At 38.9% G+C, this 26,342-nt stretch overlaps 2 protein-coding genes across 11 annotated transcripts; one reads left to right on the top strand and one right to left on the bottom strand.

Annotated features, from left to right (window-relative positions):
• Positions 1–124: 124 nt before the first annotated feature.
• rassf11 (Ras association domain family member 11) lies at positions 125–2,740 on the top strand. Its single transcript, XM_077224032.1, has 3 exons — positions 125–277; positions 464–567; positions 1,257–2,740. The coding sequence occupies exons 1-3, from the start codon at positions 177–179 to the stop codon at positions 2,588–2,590; spliced, it is 1,539 nt and encodes a 512-aa protein (XP_077080147.1). The 5' UTR covers positions 125–176; the 3' UTR covers positions 2,591–2,740.
• On the bottom strand, positions 2,724–26,234 carry csde1 (cold shock domain containing E1, RNA-binding). Of its 10 annotated transcripts, none has more exons than XM_077224022.1 (22): positions 26,125–26,206; positions 22,860–23,620; positions 17,507–17,802; positions 14,993–15,166; positions 14,173–14,371; positions 12,896–13,005; positions 12,224–12,310; positions 11,832–11,929; positions 11,658–11,739; positions 11,176–11,304; positions 10,853–10,978; positions 10,534–10,749; positions 10,297–10,437; positions 9,888–10,055; positions 6,071–6,178; positions 5,602–5,777; positions 5,409–5,521; positions 5,212–5,331; positions 4,935–5,113; positions 4,689–4,852; positions 4,407–4,539; positions 2,724–4,233 (listed from the first exon to the last, which is right to left on the bottom strand). In XM_077224022.1, the coding sequence occupies exons 3-22, from the start codon at positions 17,630–17,632 to the stop codon at positions 4,186–4,188; spliced, it is 2,697 nt and encodes an 898-aa protein (XP_077080137.1). In that variant the 5' UTR covers positions 17,633–17,802; positions 22,860–23,620; positions 26,125–26,206; the 3' UTR covers positions 2,724–4,185. The 10 variants fall into 10 exon arrangements, with proteins under 10 accessions (XP_077080137.1, XP_077080136.1, XP_077080138.1 ...); XM_077224021.1 differs by having other exon boundaries at positions 12,839–13,005; positions 26,125–26,200; XM_077224023.1 differs by lacking the exon at positions 17,507–17,802 and having other exon boundaries at positions 6,071–6,181; positions 9,879–10,055; positions 12,839–13,005; positions 26,125–26,200.
• Between the last annotated feature and the right edge of the window lie 108 nt (positions 26,235–26,342).

Below are 26,342 nucleotides of genomic sequence, written 5' to 3'. Positions count from 1 at the left end.
AACATGTTTACTCAGATTCAAAATAATTAGCATCCAAAAAAATTGTCTGGGGACATCATGCCCTGCACTGCAGACAAACACACATACCAACATCTACAGCCGAGTTATCAGTCTTGATCTGAGTGTTTACTAAAGGGAAGGGTTTGTACGTGTTCAGCTAAGTCAAGGATGACAACATGACTTTTCCATGTAGGACAACATTTACCAAACTGCCTCTTATTGAAGTACAAGGATTTTATACGAGTCAACTGAAGGAATCCTCTGACCATCAGGACAGGTACAGTCATAATGAATCGTACAGTAATCTGATTTTGTAAACTCCGCAATCTGTACAACTGAATTGAGGGAACTTGTAAAACCATTTTTTTCTCACTGGCAGAGCCATTTTATTGGAGGAATGAGACATTCTAGAAGTACAGAAATGTTTAGGGAAAAAACAAAGAGCTGATTTATTTTCTTTTAGAATGGAGGTAAAGGTGTTTGTTGAAGGAGTCCAGCGCATTGTTTGTGGAGTCACTGAGAAAACAACATGTCAGGAGGTGGTCATCGCTTTAGCACAGGCACTTGGTAAGTAAATGTCTAGGCCAACATCTCAAGAGTTTATCATTTCATTAAGCATTTTCTACATGTAACGACTATGAAAAACACAAACATGAAGAAAACACTATCAAGTTTAAAGGTCTCTTAAAAATCTCTGAAGAGATAGTTCACCCAGAAATGAAAATTCTGTCGTCATCATCATTTTACTTAACCTCATGTTGTCCCAAACCAGTATGATTTTATTCTGTGGAAAATATGGATTGTTTTGGACCCCATTGACTCCCATTATATTGGCAAAAACATTCATTAAAATATCTTGTTTTGTGTGTGTTCCACAAAACATACAGGTCTGGAATGACAGATCAGATAATGTTCTGATTTAAAAAAAATCTTCTGACTCTCCGGACAGCAAAATACCAGACATTATTCAAGAAACAGCTGAAAACTAATCTCTTCCACAGGGACTTAACTGCATCCTGCAGACTTTTTTCTATTTATAATAACCCTCCCTGTTCTAGCTTGTACTATTCTGGACAATATTGTAAACTTTGTATTGCTAACACTTCTTGTGTTATCGTCTCCTTAGGATGAAATTGCTTGTTTTCCTCACTTGAAAGTCGCTTTGGACAAAAGCATCTGCTAAATGAATAATCAATTTATTGTAAATGTATATTCATCCCAAAAATATCACTTTTTAATATCGTTCTCTCTCTTAGGACGCACTGGTCGATATACCCTGAGAGAAAAATTCAAAGAATTTGAACGTAATGTGTCTCCGGATGAACTTCTCCTGGAGTCCTTGGAGAAATATGGTGAGCAACTTAAGGAGGTGCAGCTCACTTTGAAGCATATCGGCCCATCGCCTGGGGAAGAAACAAACCAGCCCCTGGCCCTATTGAGGCGAGCGGAGGGGACGGGGAGGGCACGGAGAGGCAGCGGGGCAATCGGCCTACACCGCCAGAGTCTGCCTCTGCTATCACACCTCGGCGTCCAATCCGAGCCACCCCCTGAGGAACCCAAGAGACCCAAGCGGAAGTCGCTGACGCTAATGGAGGAAGCATGGGGTTGGCTGGAAAATTTGGGCAGGGGCGGGAAGCAGCAATCAGGACGAGATAAGAAGAAAGACAAGGAAGGCAATAAAGGAAATGGGCACTCAGTTAACACGTCTCTAAAACCAACCAAAAGTTTACCAGCCTCTGCGACAACGCTGTCCAGGGGCAAAAAAGACAAAATTAGAGCATCACATCAGCCTTTGATTAGTTGCCTTGGGAACCGTGGGAGATCCACTGATAATAGTGCTGAATGTGAGAGACAGGAGGAAGAGGTACTGATAGAGGCAAAGGAGGACCTGAAAACCATCAATCCAGTGGTTCCTCTGGTCAAAACAAGCCAAGTTGAAACCGAGAGTGAGGAGATTTCACACTTAAGGAGACTAGTTGTCCAACAACAGGCTTGTCTGCAAGAAATAAAGCTCAAAATCGAGTCAACGGACCAGCTGATCCTTGAGCTTGAGCAGCAGCAGGCCACCAGGAAATTTTCCGAGTCCCTGTCGGAAGAAGAGGAACAGCTCAAGTTCTGGCTCAATGAGCTCAAGGCGGAGGAAGTCTTTGAAAGAGACCTTCAGAGGCAGTTCTTTCAGACAAAAGAAGCTGCTTCTGAGTGCAAAGCTAAACTAGAAGAGTACAAACAGAAATTGGAAGCAATGGACCTGAGAAACTCCCAGCAGAAAACAGGACATGAAAACATCACTGAACAGAATAGCTCCGTTGACACGTCAAAACATGCCCAAACAAGCATCAAACATATACAGATCTCAGCAGACAGATCGCATGGGGATGGTGGAACAAGGGTGGTAACAACGCTGGAGTCCAAACTCCCATATGTGTTTGTTTCAGGAAACCAGATATCACATCCTCCTCTAAGCGAACCAGCAGACCTGAGGGAATGGTGGACACGATGGTCTCAAAGCCAGAATCCAACATCAGTGACAAAACCAAAGATAGTGCATCGCTCTGAAATCATCATACATCTGGGAAGCACCAGAATTTAATCACATGAAACCCCTTCTTCTCTGTTCAGGGATATCTCATTATTTAATGCCACAAAATTTTGCAACGGCATGATTTATGTCTAAGGTTCTGTACAGTGCTTTACTCGAAAAAAAATAAATAAACATAATACCCTTTTGATTCTCATAAAATGTTTATTTCAATGGTTTCATTCAAGACCATTAACAAAAGTATATAGGAGAACCCTAAGGTTCAACACAAACCCAGAGTGCTCCAGAGAATATTCATGACAGTAATAGCTCCATTTGTCATAAGAAGCACTGCAAATAGCCTCTATCAACATAATTTCTCTGCATGTTTTTAAATTTTACTGATTACAGTTCTCCCCTTTTCTCAAGTTCTGCTCACTTTGCTTGATTTATTTAGGTTTTCAAAAGGTCCACCCAAGTAAAAGCACACAGTACATACAGTATTTCTCAACCCACAGGTTTGGGGGATGCACACCAGTATTCTCTACTTGGAAGAAGAAAAAAAAAGCCACCCTACAATTGCTCTTATATTTTGGTGGCTGTTTGGGGATAGAGGAGACACCAATTTTTTTGTTTTATTTTTTGTTTTGTTTGTTTTTAGGCACCTTTTTCTTAATTTATTCATTAGCAGATATTGAGTTTAAGTTAAACTCCAGAAGAAAAAAAAAGAAAGAAAATTAAAAAAAAGTATGTGCAAAAAAAAGAAAAAAAAGACGCAGGCTACAAGATGCCATTAGGAATTCTGCACATGCCCAGCCGGAGCTAGTGAAATCAGGACAGGAATTAAAAAAGGCTCCTTAAAACAAAAAACACAATATAATCTCAAAAATTTCAATTTACACAATCAAAAACCATACACAAGTGAGTTCTGAGCGCAGAGAAATTTTATTTCGTTTTCAGATCCATGTTAAAAGCTACTCAAAGGAATTAGTTGTGGAAAACGTGAGAGAAAAGAACTTTAAGGTCATATTTTATTTCTCACCAGAAAGAGACCAACAATATCTCTATCACCTGGGTGAGAAACTCAACATGGGGAGAAGTATTCAAGTGATACAGGAAGAATAAAGTATATATAACGGAAATCAAAATACAGACAGGCAAAGCTACTCTAAAACAATAACTCACTCACACAGCAGCAGGTGCAGAATTCCTGGCATTTCAATTTCAGCAGAAATGAAAAATGGGTCCTTACATCTCCATCTAAAAGATGTGAGAACTACAAACTCCATATTTCCCCTCATATCTTCTGCATAACAATAACAACCTTACAAGTGAACTTTTTCCAAACATATGATGCACACCACACTCACACAACACGAGGGAGGTTTTGTTCAAATTACAACCACACAAAACCATCACACATTCAATGAAGACAATGAGATGAGTATTTTCTTTGCAAGGGATCCTGTGACAAAGGAAGGGGCCTGTGTGTTCTAATGTTCGAGTCTTGATGTGTTTGTTATTCTGTGAATTGTTTTTATGGGTGAGAGAGATAAAATGAGAGTGAGAGAAACAGACATACAAATCCCTTCCTATGCCCTTTGTCTGATTTCTTTTCTCCAAGGTGTTTCATCCGTAGTGAAGAGGAGGAGAGGGGTGAACAGTTCTCAGTCAGTAATACCAGGCTGACGGAGTTTCCTCTCTACACTGAAGCCCTGTATGAACAAAACACCAGGTCAATATCAAGATCATCCAACTGTTACAATTGTTTTAACCATCTTTCAAGGCTAAAATTGTAGTTTTAGGTGCAAGAAATTTAATTTTATTTAACAATTTCTCCTTGCACAAATTCCAAAAAAAGCTGAAGAGAAATGAAGTTTATTTTTACCTTTGAATTGTCTGGGCCGCGAGGCTGTCTGATAATGACAAGACGGGGAGCGTTGGTGTCATCCAGAGTGATGCTCTTCAAGCGATTGACAAGTCTGTCCGGTCGAGGTGTTGCTACGAGTTTTGGACCCTCACTGTAAAAAAAAGAAGAAAAAGAATTCTCGTTAGATTTGATAAAAAGCAAATTTAGAACTTTTGATAAAAAGCAAAACACTATTTAGAACTCAATAATAGTAACAATAACAACCACAACTTTGTATTACATTTAACCAAGTCGTCTAACCTGACTCTGCGAACATTGCAGGCACTGCATTTGCCCGTGCGTTGGTTCAAAAACACAGAAAACTCTACTTCATCACCGGCCTGCAGCTCCAGACCATCCTGCACCTCCTTGACGTGGAAAAACAGCTTCTTGCTTTCTCCAACTTCGTATGTGATGAAACCAAACTGGGGAAACAAAAACCAGACTATTTTTAGCAAGTGTCTAACACTTTCTTGCATCATTAAACCACAGTGGACATGAGTTTACCTGATCTTTGACACACTCCACCAGGGCTTTGCGCTGAGGAACAATGTTGCAGGCCATCTTTTGTCCTGTCTGGGCCATTGTACACAACTGAAACTTCACCATCTCACCCTTTTGCAGACAGTCACCTTTATTGGCCATACCAACGATGCCGAATGGAGAACTCTGACCCTTACTGGAGCCTGGTAAAGTGATTTAGAAGAGAAAAATGGTTTAACACTGTTTACACAAAACTCTAGGTACACAAAATATTAAAAAGACGTCAGGAGATGTCACTCACCATCGTCTGTGATCTCAATAAGGCCTTGATACTCTGTCTGAGAAGGGTCCACACTGCGCAAGGGCCGAACCACCTTCCCCAGGAACACAGTATTACTCACATCCTCTCCTACTCCATTCACTGACACACACAGAGTTGTGTTACTTGCATGAACCAAGTGTTATTAATGCCAAGCCCATAGAAAGTCTTTAACATACCAGCTGCAACTTTGGTGACCTTCTCAGCACTGATTTTGTTTCCTTTACCCTTGGAGAGAGTGTACTCCACCGTATCTCCCAGGTCCATGTTATCCACATCCCCACACACCTCACTGCAAACAATTCAGAGTAAACCATGACAATCAAAAAACAACAGCAAAAAAAAGTCGAAATTATCAAGTAGAAACTTTACCTGTAGTGGAAGAAGATCTCCTGATCATGATTGGATGTTTCTATGAAGCCAAAATTATCCTTCAGTGTTGCTATGTATCCCAGAAGCCTCTTGGTGCCAACAGCACGATTAAGGACCTTGAAGGACACAGCACTTTGCTGTCCGGTGCGTTTCACCTCACTGATGGAGAATTCCACCTAGTAAAGACAAGGCGGTTTACATCAAATCAAAAATTACATCTGCTCTTACTGATCTTGAAGTCACTTTAAAAAGCTGAAGAATTTTTTTTTCTACAAATATTAGAATTTTTATAAGATGTTTTTCTAGATAACATTTATCTAAAATGGTTATAATAAAATGCTTCCAAATAAACATAAAAATGATAAATATAAATTATTCCAATCTTTCAGGTGAAGCAGAGTTTAACATGAAAAACTACGGGCACAAATTCAGCAAGCACAACAACACTGAGCTGTAGTGCCTAAAGTACCTTGTCTCCAAGCTGTGGGTAAATGCCTCCATCCAGGTCTTTAATATGGTAGGGAATAGTGCTTTTCTCTCCACTCTCTTCATACGCAATCAAGCCTTCTTCTGCATCCTGGTGACGGCACAAATACACACAATCACATAAGGACCAGCAACGTTTTTTTAACATGCACACAAATTACAGAGTGCACCTCAACTCTGGTCATCTTGGACTTACATTGACATTCAGCATCTCATAAGAGTCTCATAAGTACTCATGAATTTAAAAAAAAAAATGATCAAAAGAAATTCTACTGAGTTCACCTTCAAGGGTGATTTTAAGTGCAGAAATTATCCATAGCTGTGAACTAACATTTTTATTCTTCAACTAGTGTCAGTGATGATGGCCACACATCAGACTGCAGATACTTGAGAACCATGTAAAGATTGGGACTGGCCAAATACCCACACATGTGGTCTTGGCCACTTGAGAGCACATGCACACAACAGGAAGTAAGCTCGCATAATCAGTGCGCAAGCTCAGTGCCCTTAACACACAACAAATACCACTTCGGAGCAGTATTCAAGACTAAGTGTATCCCATCATGCATCATGTTCATGAACTCAAGTGCCACTGAAAGTTCGACAGGAGATGTCAAGGAAAAGATTCCACTGCAAGATAAATTAATTAGATATTACATATAACTTGGTAGTAAAACAAAGTATTGCCCATTTTAATGGTGCAAAGATGGGTGTATTTTGAACAACATTTGCTTATCTCTTTATTAGAAGCACCACAATTACTAAATTGTGTCGTAAAGCTCTGTAAACACTTACATTTTTACGAGACAAGTCTCCTGTCAGGTAATCAAAAGTTTTACACACAGGAAATATGTCATGTAAGACAAGTGTGGGTTTTTGGACAGGCCCAATGTGTCTCTGGATATCAGCAGCAGCAATACATCTTGCAACTTCTAATTTGCAAAATAAATATCCAAACAGAAGCAAAAGCATGGGGAAAAAAAAATTGTATTTACACAATGAGTCAATAAAGAAACTCAAGACATTTAATGAAAGATTTAGTCATCATGCGCACACTAAAATTAGGGGTAAAACTGCGCCCATACAGTTTGCCACCCACGCTTCAGTACGTCTGTACCACAGTTGAAAATGTGTATGAATTGTGTGGTATCCATTTTCAAGAGTAATTGCATGAGCAACACAAACCGAACCGTTGTACCCCTCACAAAAGAGTGCACACAGCGAGTGGCACAGCTTGACTTGGTATGGTTATGAGGTTAAGGGCCGTTACATAGTCAACGCGAGCAACGCAAGCAAGCAACGCGAGCGACGCGCTCACTTTCATACCCTAAACAGTGGACGCAAGAGTCACGGGCGATGCGTGAAATGCAATTCACCGCTCACGCAACCTGGGGTAGTAGAGTCGGGTCACGTCATATTCAGATCAAAATGGCAACTGAAGAGGAGTGCCTATTGCTGATCTTACATCGGCGGCAACAAAGGCAGCGCAGAGATAGGTGGTGGTATGTTTGCCCTTTAAACCGAAGAAGAGATCAGGATGGGGAGTTTGTGTCTCTGGTGCTTCCCATGCGAAGCCTGGACGAGAAGAGACATTTCCAATACTTTAGGATGTCGGCGCCAAAATTTGATCAATATAATTTGGTCATATAAATGCGGATGTATACGTATAAGCTTGCATAATTTTTCCTCTTCGCCCGCCATTGTATTTAAACCTTCTTCTGTAAACTTATATACTTGAATTAATGTACAATACTTGCAATGTCGACCCCACCGACAACACATAGTATTGCGTGCATCGGTGCGTCGCGTATCAAAAACTAGGACGACACATTTGGCTACGCATCGACGCATAATGACGGCCGAAGCGCAGCGATGAGTAGCCTCACGGACGCGTATGTGTACTGATGCGTTGACTATGTAACAGCCCTAACATGTCTGTATGACTGCTCATGCCAACAGGCCTCATAACTAAACAGACAGACAGATCAAACTAACCTTTTCAACTTTACCCTTAAAGGAGAGAAATGCGGAGGATTAGAAATCGGTGATTTATTTTTAACCAATCAGAACATATTTGAATTGCAGTTGAATCAAATAAAACAAGGAAATAGAAAATAATTACAATAAACTAAGTCTCATCCTTGGTACTTTAACAATTTGCCTCTTAAATGCGTTAAAGATCATATTTTTAGAATAGGATTTTCTGACAGCATAACTGAATTGGTCTACATTGTGGAGGAGAGGCAGCATGCAGGAAACAGCAGCCTACCTTGTCTTTTTTCTAATGTAGACGAGCATGGTTAAAAAAAAAGAAAAAAAAGGAAAAATAAAAAGAAAGAAAAGAGGGTCAGACAAGAGGGAGTAGCATTTCATAGCACCTCAAAGCCTGCTATTGTAATTCGTGCTGGCGTCTATCAAGAGGGAGACAAGCAGATACAGGAAATGAAAGCTAATGTCTGGAAAGTAAAATTATATATAACAAAAAACAAAAAGCAACTGAATTCCTCCACGTTCAAAGTTTTCTTCATTTCTACTTGTGGTTCTATACCAAATTTCCAGAGATGTGTACTTTAAGGACCCTTAGGGGCCATTCACACAAATAAATACATTAAAATCAACTTAATTTACACTACCGTTCAAAAGTTTGGGATCATGAGTATTTTTAAAGAAATTAATACTTTTATTTAAAAGGACACATTAAATTGATCAAATGACAGTTAAGACCTTTAAAATGTTACAAAAGATTTATATTTCACTAATCTCGCTCATTGGAACTTTATTAAAACAAATCATGAAAAAATGAACACATCAAGGTTCTTTCCACAAAAATATTAAGCAGAACTACCATTTTAAACCGTGATAAGAAATACTGTATGTCTATAGCACCATTCAGCATATTAGAATTATATTTGTAGCTGCTGAAAAATCTGCTTTACCACCACAGGAATACATTACATTTGAAAATATATTAAAAGATATTTTAAATTGTAATAATATTTCACTATAGTGCTGTTTTTGGGCGTTTTCACACCTATAGATAATTTGTTTGTAACGAATTAAGTCCCTGTTTCAGAACAAAACAATGTTGCATTTTCTTCTTGGTTCGGTTTGCTTTCACAAGGCAAACTTTCAAAGCATACCAAAATGTGTTTATGCAAGTCCTCTTATTGGTCAGTTTCCTGTGCGTCATCCATCAAGAAGATTGAAAAGTTTGCTCCATGAGCTTATTGTGGCTTTATTTGTAACTGTCGAGACACGCAAACACCATACAAATGTTATAATGCAGCTAGAGCAGGAAGCAAGGCATCATTGGGACAGCATTCTCGCACAGAGAAGCACAATTACACAACATTTTAAGATAAACAGGTGCTCTTTTTGTTTTCAACTGTGATAACTAATGGGCTCAATCACAGAATCAGACACTACTGCTATTTATATAGCACATTTCCTGCTATGAATTATAATACCATTTGGTTTGTTGGGTCGGATTGCTTTCACAAGCGAACCACCCGTGTTTGTTTGCAATCAGGCCAAAACCACCTCGTTCAGGTGGTCTCGGAACGATTGTGTTGGTGCGGATCCGAGCGCGATTGCTCACATATGCCTAAACGAACCGAACCAAGAGAGAAAATGCACCAGGTTACGAAAAAACAAACGCTCAGGTGTAAAGGCACCCTTACTGTATTTTCGATCGAATAGATGCAGCCTTGGAGAGCATAAGAGACTTCTTTCAAAAACATCTTGCCGACCCCAAACTTTAAAACAGTAGTGTAGCTTCAGTAAGTCAAGAGTTTATTTACCTTCTCTTTGACCTTGCTGGGGCTGTAGTTCTTGTTGGTAGTAGCAGGCACAGCTTCTTTCTCCACCACCCCCATAAAACGCAGCTCAGATTGAGTGTGGAATGACACCGTGCCCTTGGGCAGCTTTTTGATCCGCACGGCATGGTTTCTTTGGGCTGACAGCATGTCCTGATCAAGGCAAGAGGGGGTGTTTTAAAGCTGGATTGAGGCAATGTAGGATAAATTTTACTTTTGCCCCTGCTTTGTTTACAGTATTAAACAGCTGACCAATCTGGGTTTTTTAAAGGCTAATTCCAATATCTAGAGAGCAGGATGTCAGTCGGACATCAAATTGTTCACAAAAAATCAATAAAGCAAGAAAATCAGCAACACAAAAGTGGTTAAGGTTCTGTAATATCTAGGAACTCACAGGGACCACAGTGAATTCCACTTCATCAGAAATGTGCAGTTGGCTCTCTTCCAGAACCTCGCTGAAATGGAAGAACATCCGAGCGTCACGGTCCACACATTTGATGAAGCCAAAACCATCACGCACGGCAGCTATCACACCCTGCACAAAAAGACAAGCAGAGGGACAAAGCCAAAATTAGCAAAAAGTTTAAAGTATTGCAAGAAAAATCACATAGACAAAGTTCTGCAGTTGTACCATTTCACGGGTCTCCTTGGTGAAATGGAAGGTGTCAGGGAGGATGTCGATATTTGTCGCTCTCTCTAGTTTGTCTCGACGGTCGGTGGATATATTGAACTGGACATGGTCACCCTCCAGCAGAGTCACTTTGGACTTGGTGTCCTTCTCCCCAAATAGCAGCTCTTTGTCAGTGAAATTAATTCTGGCACCGATTCGCCCAGGCAGTGGGTCGTTCTGAGTGAGACAAATGGAGTCTTATTCGATTTAACATGCAAGCAGTATTTATATGGTAGTGTTAGAGTCTGGGAAGACTAATGACAAGAGCTGATTCACAAACCTGATTCTTGGTAGGAACCTTGGGAATAACCTTGGAGACAGTGCCCTCGAAGGTTTCAATACTAATATCCTCAAATATAACAGTGCCCTGAGGCAACAGTCTCACATCTGTGGCCACTTCCTTGCCCTATGAGGCAAAGAGAAACATCTTTCACACTGTTTGAAACAGCAATGCATCTCATGCATTTCACTCAAAATGTACGAAAGTAAAACCTTTTGTCACTTTTCAATGATTATAATTCCTCCAGTTACAAACTAAAGACCAATATAACATCAATAATAAGGTTTTGCTTTCAGAAGTCCTTTATTTCCGCTCAAGCTTACATTTCTTTCTTTAATGGTGAATTCCACGTCATCTCCAGCTTGTAGAGCCTCCAGATCCCCTTTAAACTCACTGTAGTGGAAGAAGATCTCCTTTACAACATCCCCTCGTTCAATGAATCCAAAGGCCTCCTGCAAGACACAATCATAGCTTTGAAACAGGCCAAATATATTTAAATCTATATTTTCAAAATTAAATTTGAGCATTCATAAACAAATAATTCTGGCACTAGTTAGAAATCTAATTCTGAAATGTTGGGGGAAAAAATGTGTAGCTGCATTCTAAACCGGCAAGTTGTAACAATGTTCAAATTAAAAAACCCAAACTGTTTGTCATTATATAATTTTAAAAACAAATTGAAAGTACATTTGCCATTCACATTTGCTTTCCCACCAGAGGGCAGGAGATCACTAAGCCTCATTATTCATTCTACAAAAAAAGCAGTTACTAAACTGCAAAACTCATTTTTGAATCAGATCCTTACCTTGGTAGCACAAACCACTCCCTGACATCTTGACTGTTGCTTATTTACCAATACAATGTTGTGAGCACTAACAGCACCAGTACTGAAAGAAACAAAAATAAATTATTTCCACATAAAAAAAGGGCCTTTTGAAATATTACCTATATCAATTAGACATTAAAATAATCTACTTACTGTTTGTTGGTCTCCATGTAAAAACTGACTTTATCTCCAGTATCTAAAGAAACATTTCCTTCCACATCATCAGGGGCATATGTCAAATAAAACACTTCCTGTGAGAAGATTCAAACGACAAACATTTTCAGAAACAACTACCAAAATCAATGCACCATAGCTACTATGGTAGCTACTATTAGCTAGAATAGCTACCATTCATATTAGCCACCATATGGCTAATATGAACCATAGTACTGTGCGTTTGTGTTTAATTCAGAGCATTTCTCTAGGTTTGCTCAGCTAAATCTGCTTTTAGAGAATTTAAAGGAAAACTGGTCACAAGACGGGAAAGAAATCAAGCGATCGTGTTTAAAATGTTTAGGAAACTAAGGAGGATAAATGACACATACCCCGTTCCTCTCATAACACACACTGCCTGTGGGCACTTGGCCAGGTGCAGACTTCCCGTCCAGGTGAGGGGGGATAGCTGAAACTACCTGGAGAAAGGGACCGTACAAACAGACAAGACAAGGTTAGAGGTTGCATTGGTGAGAGAAACAGGATCAACAATATATGTTAAAATGCTAAAGAGGTCCCTAAACATAGATGCTTAACATGTAAACTAAATTAGATTTAATTAAGAACAACATTAAGGTTAAAATTTGACTTGTACGTCTGAGTTCAAGGAACCAGACATAACCTAAATATATGACTGACAGACTTGACATTGGCAACAAATCAACATTTGTATCTCCCACAATTGTATATTAAATGAGGATGAAAAGTCCACCCAACAAGACCACAAAACACGAAAACAATCAAGCTCATCGTGAACCCACACAAAACAAAGCAGTAACATCAGGTCAGTTAAGGATTGCTAGACGTAATTCCTGGTAATTGAAACCAGTGATGCATGTGCGTTTGCCTGATCAATATGGATTAAAAATGAGCTTGAAATCCCCAACAATGACAGACATTAATGGGACAAGGACAATAAAACACAAAAGTAAAATGTGTTCCTTAACTGGATGAATAAAACCATGCAGCACAGTTAAAGGAGAGGCGTGCAAGTCAGGCCCCACCTGCCCAGAAATTCGCTCTTCTGGCAACATTTCTGCCTTGATTTTTACCAGCTTCACCGCAATTGGTTTGCCAGTGCGTCTATCAGACGACACCTCAAACTCCACATCATCTGAAAAGTGGTGAGACAGACATGACACGGAATAAGTCAATTGCTACATTACTATTCATGTTGGAAGCAAAACAAAATATTGACATGCGTGTATTTTTGCATTAAGATTCCTACTAGTGCTTGTCGATCTTGAATCTTGACAATACATTCGTGATGATTTTGCTGGAGATGTGTATATTGTAATGATTTTAATTAGAGCCAACCACAAATTCTAAAATATCAGCCATTTCAACTGAAAGATGAAGGCTACAATAAATGTTGTCCAGTAAATATCCAATGATAAAGAATCTTTTAAGCCTAATATTTATCTATCAGTTTCTATCCCTTTGAATGGAACAAATGGATAGATCTAGTTCATTTGTATACCTATGGTGTACTGACTGTATAGTTTTATATAATTAGTGTACATAAAATTCTGTGAAATGCTTATAGATTACTTTAGACCCCAATAAAACATTTTTTCAAGTTGCCAGACACGATTAAATATAATGCTGTCTTTTTAAAATGAAGAGACAATTTTATGTCTTTTTCAAGATAATATACTATAACATTTGTATAAAGACATTTATTGTTGTGGTACGGATAAAACAATTTAAGTGTTGAATATGAGTCCACACAGATACCACACTTATGATCAAACTCTAACATTCAATGAAGATCCAAGATGGATTTAGCTTTAAATAATCCCAAGATACATTTCAATTGGATCGCTAATCATCCACATGGGCCATTAGTGCTTGGACCCTGATGATTCCCGGCTATATTGTAAATAAGACATTATTTATAAGATAAATAAGTGGCTGTATTTATCTTTTTATTTAGCCATAAGCTTCCCTAAAGATTGTCATTAGTTTCACAATTATTCCTGATCAACTCAAGTATGAGATTGTTAAAACGGAGATATGGGTCTCAGATTTAAACTTCAGCAGCAAAAAAAAATGGTGTTCGAGCGGGTAGATTTAATTCATTTTCATGAAATGTCTGTTTTAAACTGTCTGTTTTAATAAAGGGATTCATAATGCTGATTCAATGATCAAAAACATTAAATGTTTTTGGTAATGAACTTGGCCAAAATGGGTTACTTTCAAAAGGCTAATAAATACACTTTTTAGTTATACTGCTCAGCCCTAGTTCCTGCTGTTTTCTCCCACCCCATTCGACCCATACCTCCAATCTTAAGCTCCTGCAGGTTGCCATTGTACTGAGAACAGTGGAAGAAGAGACGGGCCTGTCTCTCAGAGCACTGAATGAAGCCATATGATGTAAGCAGTTTTTCAACCACTCCTGTCTCACGGATTCCCATGCTTGTTCCATTGGCAAATCCACCATGGCCATTATTATGCAGCAGACTGGGGTCAAAACTCATCTATGGAGAAATAAGATGCATGTTCAAAAACTCACTTCAACAACATTCAACCTTCAGCTCTCTCCACACATAGGAATGTTCCACAATAGATCAGAACACAAGTGCGGAAGTGGTAAAATGGGATGAAACAAGGTTTTAAATGCTGCACACACAAAAAATAAAGAAAAAAAAATATTTGAATGTAGATGTAAGAGTTTCTCTCCTCTGTGTGACCTGCTTGAACTGGTTCCTTGCTCAAAATTACCAAGACAAATAAACTGAAACATGTACAATACTAAAGAAAACAACACTTCAAATTCCATTGGTGTCATATTAAACCTAGAAATTACGTCCATGCATTTAATCCACCCCACACGCATAGTTATATATTAGAATATACACGCAAACAAACTCGTCGCCACATCTAAAGTTACAACTAAGACTCTCTGGACAACTTGAGCCGCAAATAGAGTTAATTGTAAGTCAACGGTCAGCAGGCATGTGGTCAAAGTTAGACAATTAAAAACATAGATATACCATGGCTCTAAAAAGCTCTACAAAGCCAAAGAGCTTGAAAACTCAACTCCAAGCATGCAGTTACAGTGCCAAGCCAGCACACCCTGTCCCATCAAGACCACTTACAGATCGCTGATACAAGGGGGTCCGCTTTTGCTTTTTGCCCCCTACTGCGCGAGAGGAATGGCACGAAACTGAGGCAGAGCGGGGGATTGGCTGGCTTGAGGAGGAGGGGGTGGGGGCAGCAACAGGGGCATCAGAGGCCTCCATCTTGAGTGGGAGGTAGGGGGTGGTGGGACACTGGTGGGTATAAGGGGGGAGTGGATTTTAAAAAAAATAGCTAAATGAAGGATCATCAAACAGGAAGAGCCAATACATGGCATCATAAACACATTGGAGCAGACCTTACAAAGTATCAATTCTGTAAAAAATTAAATTAAATAAATCACTCTTATGAGACCTGTCAAAGGGGCTATCATACAACTGTGATGACTTAGATGGGGTAAAAAACAAAAACATAAATATATACTCCTTTTGCCTCATTACGGTGCTGCCAAATGACAAATGGGAATGTCAATATACTATACCAACAGATGACCAAATCCATTACAACAACTGTACTATTATTACTAAAATATTTTCTTTACACTGCGATGCATTCCAATGTCATGCGATCACGCATTTTACCTTGACTGCTCCATTCAAGGAGAACGAACGTGTTCAATTTTAGTGATGGTTTTAGTAAAGCATGTGAAATGTGTATTCAGTCAGAGGTTTCATTTTGCATTAAAGCATGAGAATGACTGAGACACTTCAGATGCAAACAATCGTCTCTGATTCTAATAATTTTCTTCTAAGGATTACAAAAAGGACCTAAAAACATCTGACCCCACTGATTTTCATTGGGCCTCATTCATGAAACACAAGCAGAAAAAAATTTAGCAAATCATTCGTCAAGCTGTTCTGACTCAAATTTTCGGATTTATGAAAATGATTGTATTTTCAAAATGCTGGCATGAAAGAAATTATACCTGCTCCCTACCACACGTAAATGGTGCTTAAAACATCTGAACGTTTCGGGTTCTTTTAGGCAAATGGATGACTGCATTTTGATAACTCTAATAATATTTCAAGCGTTTGTTTGCCCATATTGGTCGTCTTTAACTATTGAGGTTAAATGTATTTGGCTCGCTGTCCGCAGTGATGGGGCTTGAGAAAGCAGCTTCAACTCAAGCTCTGATATATCCCAAGGGACTACTAGTGCTTGGAAGATAAGTATAAATGGGTGTTTGTCGTATTTTTTCTGGTCGCCAAGTTGAAAAATGTCTAACTTTGGGTAAAACACAGCTCTCGTCACTTCACTTTTTAACCAGCTATCCAATCCCAGTGGTGGAGGGGTGAGACAAATACCACAAACACCAACCATCACATCCTACTTGTACAATGACAATGAAGTTAATATTTTTCATATTGCATTTTATATTCAGGAAATTGCTGAAAAACTCTGTGAAATCAGATACTAGTTACATTACTTCCATGGATATTCCATATAACAGCAACCAAAGGCTTTCAGCTGGAAAAAAATGCTGCGCCACCAAAAATGCTCAAGCACCCCTAGCTGAGCATTTTCAGCTGGCTAAAAAAGCTTTGGTGCACACACTTTAAATGGAAGATATTTTTTTAGGCATATAGCCAATTAGTCTCTTTTGCATTTGTGCAATATACTGGAGCCAAACCAGAGAAGGAAGTTCAGAAAATTCCAGAGTTCCTGGACATGTAATTTACGTAGCTGCAATTCAGGGACGCTAATTGTGAATGAGTGCACGCCCACCCTATTCACAAATAATTGGAATTAATTTACATATACACGTTTAACAATCAAATCTGAGGTTCATGAAGAGTTTGTGAATCCAGAAGAGTTTTCAGGAAAATCTATTTTATGTGAAAATTGCCCCGAATTTACTAATCTATGAAAGTTTCATGAATGAGGCTAATTTTAAGGACTTTTTTTATTATCTTTGATCCACAGGAAAAAAAAGGCATACAGGTTTGGAATAACATACGAGAGGATATTATTTTTGTTTCATGGTGAACTACTCCTTTAATTCTTCTCCCTGTGCTGGAAGACATGCTCAAGGAAATCAGAATGTGTTAGTTTGATGAAGCGACTGGGAATGGCAATACTAGACTACACGGTAACATAAAATGGTAAGATGACACAGACTCTGACCAGCCTCGACCACTGGGCCATTACATCGAAACAGACACAGGACTTTAAACAAATACTTTAGATTCACTCTAGTGTCTGCAAACAATGCCTAATATCCATCTTCTGTCAGTCAGACAGAGCTCATTTAGACAGAGTTCAACATCAGCCAAATCAAATGAGTAAAGTAAACACACATATTTACCAGCCACTATATTAGTCTTAGCGAAAACAATATAATCTTTCTTGCCTCGCCACCTCTCGTTGCTGCTCGTCTCTATGGCAAGTGATCGAGGCCAGCCTCTAAGCCTGCTGATCATGGTGATGTGGTAAAGGAACAGCGCAGAGAGGGGCAACAGTGGGTGTTCAATGAACGAGTCGAGTTCGGGAGAGTGGGGGAAAGTAGGGTGGAGAGCGGATGGCTGGGCACTTACGGAACGGCCGTAGGGTGACAGGCTGAGACCGACGTGCGAGGTGCTGTTCAGGTCAGCGCTAACAAAAGCTGCAGGTGGCGACGCCGGCAAGGTAAACTCGACAAAACCTTTCCAGGGACTACCCATAATTCTCCCATTCACAGTGGCCAAATCTACTACACCTGGGATTGATCAGATTAAGCCGTTTCCCAGAGTCTAGATTTTATTTTATTTTATTTTTAATTCAGTCGTCGTGTTGCAGCTCCTCCTTTCCCCTCTACCCTTGGTTACACACCAAACAAAACACCTCTGGATTTCTGCAAAGGTGAAGAAAGGAGGGAAGCTGTGAAATACTGAGGGAAAGGCAACAAGAACAGCCAGTGAACAAAGCAGCACAATACGGTCAGTTGAGGGCTGTTGATGTGTGTTGGGGAGAGGACCCTACAGACAACATGCAAGTGTGCCTCATCTTCACAGAAGGTTGGGCCAAGACCTAATAAATTCTTCTAAAAACAGCTAAAATTAAGTACTTATGATCTCTTTCCCTCAGAAAAACATATCTGGAGTATTTAATGCCGAACTAGAAGGAAGAATTGTTGAGCAAATATATGCCAGAGAACAACTACTTTAGACAGAGGTTGGCACATGAGTAAACAATGAAACCTAGCACAGCTTTAGTTCACTCAATATTCACACTTTGAACAAGACAAACAGGACAAAATGTGAAAAATTACAGTACATTCATAAGATTAAAATATTTTCCCCCGAAATGAAAATTGTCTCATATAGTCACCCTCATGTCGTTCTGTCATGATTTTTCGAGATGAGTAGATTTTTCGATTAATCGTTTTAAAAATGTGGTCGATTCGATATCGATTCTCAAAAGCCACGAATCAAGCAACAAAGGCATAATTATTTCAGCAAACATTGAACACAATATCTGATTGACAGTCTTCTCCACTAGATCTCATCCTCTACCTAGCGCGATGATACAGAGAATGGGCCAATTTGGTACACAAGAAACAAAGACTGAGATACATATTTAAAGTTACAATGAAACTGAAATGGTGACAGATCTGTTCTTCCATATTGTGACATACATCCGAGTGTAACAATTTATCGCAAAAGGAAAAAAATGTAGGGTGGGGACTCCGTTCCATGCATTGGTTGTTGATTTGATTTGATTTTGCACTCAAAGTCCCTGGCAGTTCACCGTCTCGATCGGGCCAGTGCTTCATGGTCACAAAAGTTTGTCATTTCCACATGTTTTCAAGCCTTGCCAATAAGCATTCAAGCACAAGGAGAAACAGCGTTGTGTAAGAAGTTTTGTGTGCGCAGTACCTGTAGCGGTTCCTGACAGTAAATTTTGGTAGGGCAGATTCTGGGTCTTAGCGCTAGTTTATGACAAACATTATGTAGCTGAACCAGGGTCCGAAATTAACTTTTTGGCTCACCTGCCACTGGGACTGGTAGATGAAAAAATCCACCAGCCAAGCATAATTTTTACCGGCCAAAATAATAAACAGCCTTTTTGTGTCACATATACATTAATTTATATTGGCTATATTTAAACATTTTTGGCATTATATTTCTGGTCTATTATTTTCCATTCTTACTTTTATTTACACACACATATTACACAATTTACACACATTAAAATAATATTTTTGTGGTGGTGCCTATAAAAATAGTTCTGTACAAATGAAATGTATTAATTGTATATTTAATAAAAAGTATGCAATAATAATATATTATAATTTTTTCAAAAAAATATTTAGTTTTACTCTGCCTATTTTTTTTACTCCATTTACTCTGACTGATCAGTAACTGAAGGACTGGAAATATCAGTTGTTTTTAACCCTTCATTAAAATGAATCGGTTCATAGGAGTGAGTCATTAGTTTGCGAATTGGACGTGTCATTATGGGATGTGTGCGCGTTGTGTGATTATCCCGGCAGCTAGGACATCCCTCAAGATTTGTGTCAACACAGAAAACATTTAATCACTGGATAGGTTTTTTCGTTTATTTAAAGTGTGGTTTATGTCAGCTGAATGTGCGGAACGCTTCAGAGAAGATAAGGTATTTTAGCACAATTCACAGTTCACACCCAGCGGTAATTCAGGAAAAAATTTTTTCCGAATGCTCCACATGAAACTATGATCTTCCGACCTTTACCATCGTGTCAATTTATTTTGATGAATATGTGCCAGGGAGAGAGAGCAAGACAGCGATTAGGAGACGGTGAAGCCTTGTTTATACTTTCGCCTGGTTTCGAAGAGAAAGAGTGTGGGCGCGCGACCAGGGCTCGCTCTCTCTCTCTCTCGCTGTCTCTCTCTCTCTCTGCTCGTTCTTCAGGTGCGCCAGGTCACTTTCAATTCCCATCCCGCAAACACAACAACTCCGTCATGTCCGTAGCCATCACGCTAGATATTTTATAACATTACAAAATGCAATTGTAATAAACATTTTATTACATTACTATTTTGGTATGAACATTCACCCGCCAGGGGGGCGGATAGCCTTTTGAGATTTACTCGCCAAACGGAAAATCTACCCGCATTTGGCGCTTGGCGGGTGTTAATTTCGGACCCTGAGCTGAACGCAGAAGACTTTTGACTTTTTACTCCAATGTGAATTAGCAGTCTAAGTTCACATGACACACGTACAGAATGCCATCTTAGAATTGCCTTAATGTAGTATTTATTTACTCTGAATGTTGTTTTAAAACTTACAAGTTGTAGAGGAATTTCAGTGAGGGAAGAAAAATCCTGTCTATTATCAAACAAAAAAAACAAATACAACAGAAATATAAAAAGGCTATTCATGAGCATGATTAAACTAAAAAATTATACTTTCATTAATTTGATATGCAACTCCACATAGTCTGGGTCAGTTCAGTAACTAGTTGGCATGTCTGTTCTTCCTAATATGCACATAAGCTGAAGCAGACTGATATCATCTTGGTCTGGAGTGAGGTTTACATAAGGTAATGAGAAAATAAAACAGCAGTCTGAAATCTGCCCCAATGGCTCTCAATTAGAGCGCACTGCAGTTCTATTTTTTACCACAGATTTATATTGGAAAATTGAGCTGGGGAGGCCTAAGGCTCCCGCTGCCCCGCTTGATATCATAATATATGCATGCCGAAGCCATACTTTAAATTCAAATATATCCTGCTCACTTCACAACTTAAAATCCCAAAAATATTTGTTGCAGAATTTCAAACACATTTACAATTTATTATTGATTCAGTTTATATTGAGGTCTATTTTTGGATGAATATTTTACAGAAGAGCCGTGGCTGGTGCGCACACATTCGAAGCGCACACAAAAGCTTGAACGGACAGATTTACACAAATTTATCTCAAAATTCCCACCTTGGCGAGTATTGTAGCTAACAGTTTGTTACGGCATGAGTGAACAATTTCAGTAGAGAAAGACAACGTGTATCAGAATATTAGATCTGAGCCAGCAGGTTAAGCCCTTGTGTCCACCTAAGCGTTTTTTCACGCAGCTGGCGTGTAATTCCAATTGTTTTCAATGGGAGCGCCGCGTTTTTTAAACGCCATGAGCGTAACGAGGCACTGAGCGTGTATTTAATGCTCAAGCGCTAAGCGCCCGGCGTTTTTTACTGGTCGCCAAGAGTTGAAAACTGTTCAACTTTGGGTAAAACGCTGCGCTCATCACTGTCACTTTTTACACAGCCGTCGAATCACAGTGGAGGAGGGGCGGGACAAATATCACAACGACCAACTGTCACAACATTCTTTCTGTACAACTACATCAACCAGCAGAGCTAACCGAACAAAATGGATGAAAAATAATTTTTTAGTATGAAACAAATTATCTACGAAATAAGTTACAAGTAAACTGTCCCGGGTATATTCTGTATCATAGCAACGAATCGTCAAACGCAGTGCTGCCAAAACGCTCAAGCACCCACAGCTAGGCGTTTTCAGCTTGCTAAAAACGCTTTGGTGGACACACGGCCTAATACTCCTGCTGCTGTCTGTTCAATTAATTTAATAACTACAAAAAAAGAAATTAATCATTGCTCTTCACTGAATAACTTCTGAAACTTTAATGTTTAATCTTTATTTAATTTATACAGTGAAGATTATATGCAGCAGTGTTATTTTACATTTATATACTATTAAATTTCTGTACCTGAAAAAAACTAATGTAAGACCTACCTGAAAAACATGAAAAGCACTGATCATTTCATTTGTATCTTCGTTCTATTCTATTTATGCTATTGCTTGATTTGTTCTTTTTTTATTATAGACTGTTTATTTGTCTTTAATAATCTTTGAAATGTATATTATTTAGATAGTAGTTTTAGCTCTGGTGTCGAAATTGGAATTGAGAATTGTTAAATGGTATCTACATTTTTGGAGTAATAACCTTATTTATTACAATAGGTAATAAATACAAACATTGGTCAAAAACAAAAACGGTTTTATTCATTTATTATTATTTTGTGTGTTGGGGCCAGTGAAAATTGAATCACTGAATTAAACCAAAAATCTCAAATCGAATTGAGATCTTGTGAATCGGAATCGAATCGGGACATCTGTATCGATACAGATTGATATGGCAAATCTTTTATTAAAAACAACTTTGTTTCCAAGACGAACAAAAGTCTTAAAGGTTTGGAATAACATGAGGGTGAGTAAATGACCACTCTCATTTTTCGGTGAACTATCCCTTTTAATTTCCTATTTCAAAACTTTACCTGCAGGTTAAATTATATGTTGAACTTGAATGATCTCCGTTCCAAGACCTAGTGAGCTCCCTACATAAGCAGCATTTTAAGGGGGGTGAAAAAAAAGTAGAAATGCCTTATGCAGACAAAATACCTATTAAATATGTTGGCCAAAAAACAAAACAAATACTGATAGCATTTCCCTGATGCCCACAAATTACATACATTATAATTACTCAACTGTTTGAGAGAGAACGCAAAAGCATTGAATTTTTTTCCACCCATCCCGTATTTCTTCCATTACCATGTCCCTTTAGAGGCTCCGTATAATTTGTAATTTCCGAAAGAGACTATATTATTTCATATTTAGGTTTTAATTTATTTTATTTTCATTGTTAGCTTAGCAAGATTTAATAAATTTTATATAAACTATAAGATGGATAATTCCATTTCAGTCAGGATGCTGCTCAGAAGGCTGCTCACTAGTTTCTGGAACAAAGCAACACATTTTCAGCCTTTTTAGACTTAAATTAAGAGATATAAACAACATGAAAATTTGGCCTGATTTGGCACACTGTACATTATAAATAAAAATAAGTCAGAAAAATCAGGATTATTCATTAGGCAATGGATAGAAAGTGTAAGGAGGAGTGTCTGGCATGATTTACCTTGCTCTGTTGTCTTGGAAGGCTGTAATGATTTGGACCAATCAATCACTTAATCGATGCTTCAGATTCGTCTCATACACGCGCATGCACACACACTTGTAAGGTTTGGCTCTCTGGCACACGTTCTAATTACAAAAAGTTGCAAAAATAAAGGACAAAAAGCGAAACAAAAAATAAAGATATTCAAAATAAAAAGGCAAGTGCAGGTGTATGAACACTTCTTTTGGAAAAAAAAAGTTAAAGACAAGAGAAAGACTAGGTGAAACGGGGGGGGGCTGGAGATCAGGAGGGAGGGATTCGGTCTTCAATTGACAAAGAAAAAGGTCAAAACTGAAAAGACTAACAGACAGCAGCCCTCTCCGCACCCCAGAAGAGGAGGAGGTGCGGGGAGGATGAGGAGGGCTTGGCGCAGCGTTGGGACGTGTGCTTTTTCAAAGCTGTTGAGTAGGCACAAACTTCTTGTCTCAGATCAGGTCTCGCCTTCGCTGTTAACGTTGATGGTTGGTTGCTACGCTCGTTGCGGCCTGGTTCTGTTTCTTAAATCTTTGGTTTGCTCGTTTGGTTGCTTCGTGTTGCTTTAGTTTTCTCGTTTTGTAGCAGTGCAGTTCTTCGTCTTGGTCTTCAGAGTTGTTGTACCGTTGGGTCGTTTTGGGGATGTTTGCTATGTTTTCTTTTTCCTTGACGTTTCTTCTGACCGATAGATGATCTGAACTTGAAGTAGGTTTCAGATGGTACAAAAATCAATTCGGTTTCACTTCATACTGTTTAGGGGAAGAAAACAAACAAAGGATATTAGATCACAGACAGATAAGTTACAGATTAAATGAATCTAGTCTACTATACGCTATATTCATTGATTTCTGGTCTAATTTTGCCCCCTACAGCATTGAACACACCCTCAAGACATGATTTAACAATCAATCCCCTCAGTCACATTCATTTCATGTGGGTTAAACGGCATGTTACTCTCCTGTTGATACACAGGCCTAAAAATAAAGTTCCTCAGTGGCCTGGTGTAGAGAGCGAGCAGCTGACTGAAAACACGTGGATCAACAAGCCTCAGCGTGAACCAGCAGTTGGCTGAGCATTTATGGAATACATTCAATTCAAGCAGTCAACAACTGCAGATATCCAGCATGCCAATCATTCAGTTCCCTCTGGTGTATTACACAAGAGGTGGGAGGATCAAAGAGCTTGATATATAGACCAGTTCACAACTTGATATGATGGATCAAGTAAAGGCTTAAAATGGATGGAGACAACATCTTACCGAGCCAGCCAATTTGGTACACAAGAAACAAAGACTGAGATACCTATTTAAAGTTACAATGAAACTGAAATGGGGACAGATCTGTTCTTCCATATTGTGACGTGCATCCGAGTGATGAACTTGCAGGAGCAGAGGTTTAAGCAGAATTAACTACTGAAGAAGTCCTGCATACTGCAGAGAGAAGTCTGCCATTTTCACTGGAAGGTCCAGTTATGACATTATGATTAAACATAACGAGATCAAAACATTTTCAAAAACGTATGCATGGATGAATTTCTAACACAAAAAATAGAGGATTTTTTATTTCATGCTGATTTTAAAATGGAAGTCATAGGCAGAATTTGACCTGTTCCCCATTCTATGTAAGAAAACCACAAATAGTGCCAGACAAACAAACCGTGAGAGCACATTGTGTGCCTAAATTTACAACCTTGTGGTTCCAGTGACAATTAAAGGAATAATTCCCTTTAAATAATTCAGATAATTCCAAAAAAGATTAATTTGGTTTGTTATTAACTTCTGATAGGCTATATTATCTTGTCGTTGTACAGCTTTACAACTTAATTGTCACTGTATGGAAAAGTATGTATTTTAGAAGAAAAAAAAAAAGCATGAGGGTACAAATTGCCAGGAATGTTGAAATTACATGAGGGCGAGTAACTTAAAATGTAATCTTTGGCTGAACTATCCCTTTAAAATGCAGTAAAAAAATATTGTAAACATGCGAATATTGGTACAATAAAAATGTGTGGAAAAACAAGTGAATTGATCCCGCTACAGCGAAGAAGTTCATAGATCTAAGCGCGTGACGTCGACACCCTCGAGCGCGTACTCCTCAGCTGGGCTTGACAGCGGCTCAAATATACATCAAAAGCTACAAAGTATCAGAACCACTGTTCTTCGTTCACAAGTTTCATTAGAATGAAAGAAACGGCAGATTTCTACAGTATGCGTGAACAAAAAATTAGGACATACTAAGTGACGCAAACAGTGCTTGAGCAATAGCCGGGAGTAGATCCATCTGGATCTCATCCAAAGACAAAATCACTAACGTTAGCAATGCCATTTCAGACAAGACTGAACTCCGACGAGCATGTCAGAAAGTGCACTAGGATAAAGACCAACAACAAACGGTTAAAAGAGAATCTTTTCAAATATTTCAAATTTAAGTGAGAAAACAACCGTACCCAACCTTTTAAACGAGGCATTTGCATATCTTCTTCAGACACCACTGGAAAACCATGGAAAGGGTTTTAACAAAGAAGTGTACGAATATTGCTATTACAAAGAGCAAGTTCTTTCTCCGAGTGCAATTTCTTTCTCCGAGTAAGGCGGAACATTAGTTGAAAAAGTTTAAAAAAAAAAAAAAAAAAGGTTTTATCGATTTAAACTACTTTCCAGGGCCTGCAATAATCACAATTTCCAAAATTCCTGTTATTTTCATGTTGTCATAACAATGGAAACGCTAATTTTAGTAGTAATTCGTTTGGGAAACAAGTAAACTCTTTTCCTGTCCTGACAAAAGGGGGTTTGAGTTGTTTAACTCAAGTAACTATGCGTCGACATAGAGGTACAGACTATGATACAGACGGGCTTAAAATAAATCATTCATCCCGACAACAAAGGCAGCGGGGCGGCTGTCGGGTCACTCTGGACCGCTGCTGTTGCGTTGGATGCTCGACTGGGCGGTTCATTTCTTGACAAATGACCTTTGCAAAACATCGCTCATGACGGATGTGGTCAAAATAAAATGTGTGTATTCATGGTATAAAGCGACTCTTCCCCAGTATCAGTGAAGCGCTGGCTAACAAGCTAAACCGCTAGAGCACACGCAGAGGAAACACTGCCCCCACCCTTAACCGTTTAACTGTTCAAAAACACGCACGGGTATTTAGAAAGAGTGATATAAACGCAAATTTCGGAAGCTCATACGTTCATATACTCGAGTGTGAACCGTGACATCACAACATTTATTAAATATAGAGGAAAACTCACCCCAACAGCTTTCAGCACTGTCACCAGCGCCGCCATAAGCAGCACGGCACATTACGTAGTGAGGGGCTGTGCGAACTCTCGCGATATTAAACCAATACCACGTGAACTGTGGGGGACACCTCTGGGTCAGACGTCACTTGTAAAGTACAGATAACGTCTGTTCTACATTTCCACTGTTAACTGTTTTTATATACTATCAGTGAATCTTATAAGTGGCC

Source organism: Siphateles boraxobius, unplaced genomic scaffold (assembly GCF_051911475.1).
Source record: "Siphateles boraxobius isolate OS27281-9 unplaced genomic scaffold, OSU_SipBor_1 9, whole genome shotgun sequence".
Lineage (NCBI taxonomy): Eukaryota > Metazoa > Chordata > Actinopteri > Cypriniformes > Leuciscidae > Siphateles > Siphateles boraxobius.
Note: the sequence above shows the minus strand (reverse complement) of the source record. Positions and strands in the feature narration are given on the sequence as shown.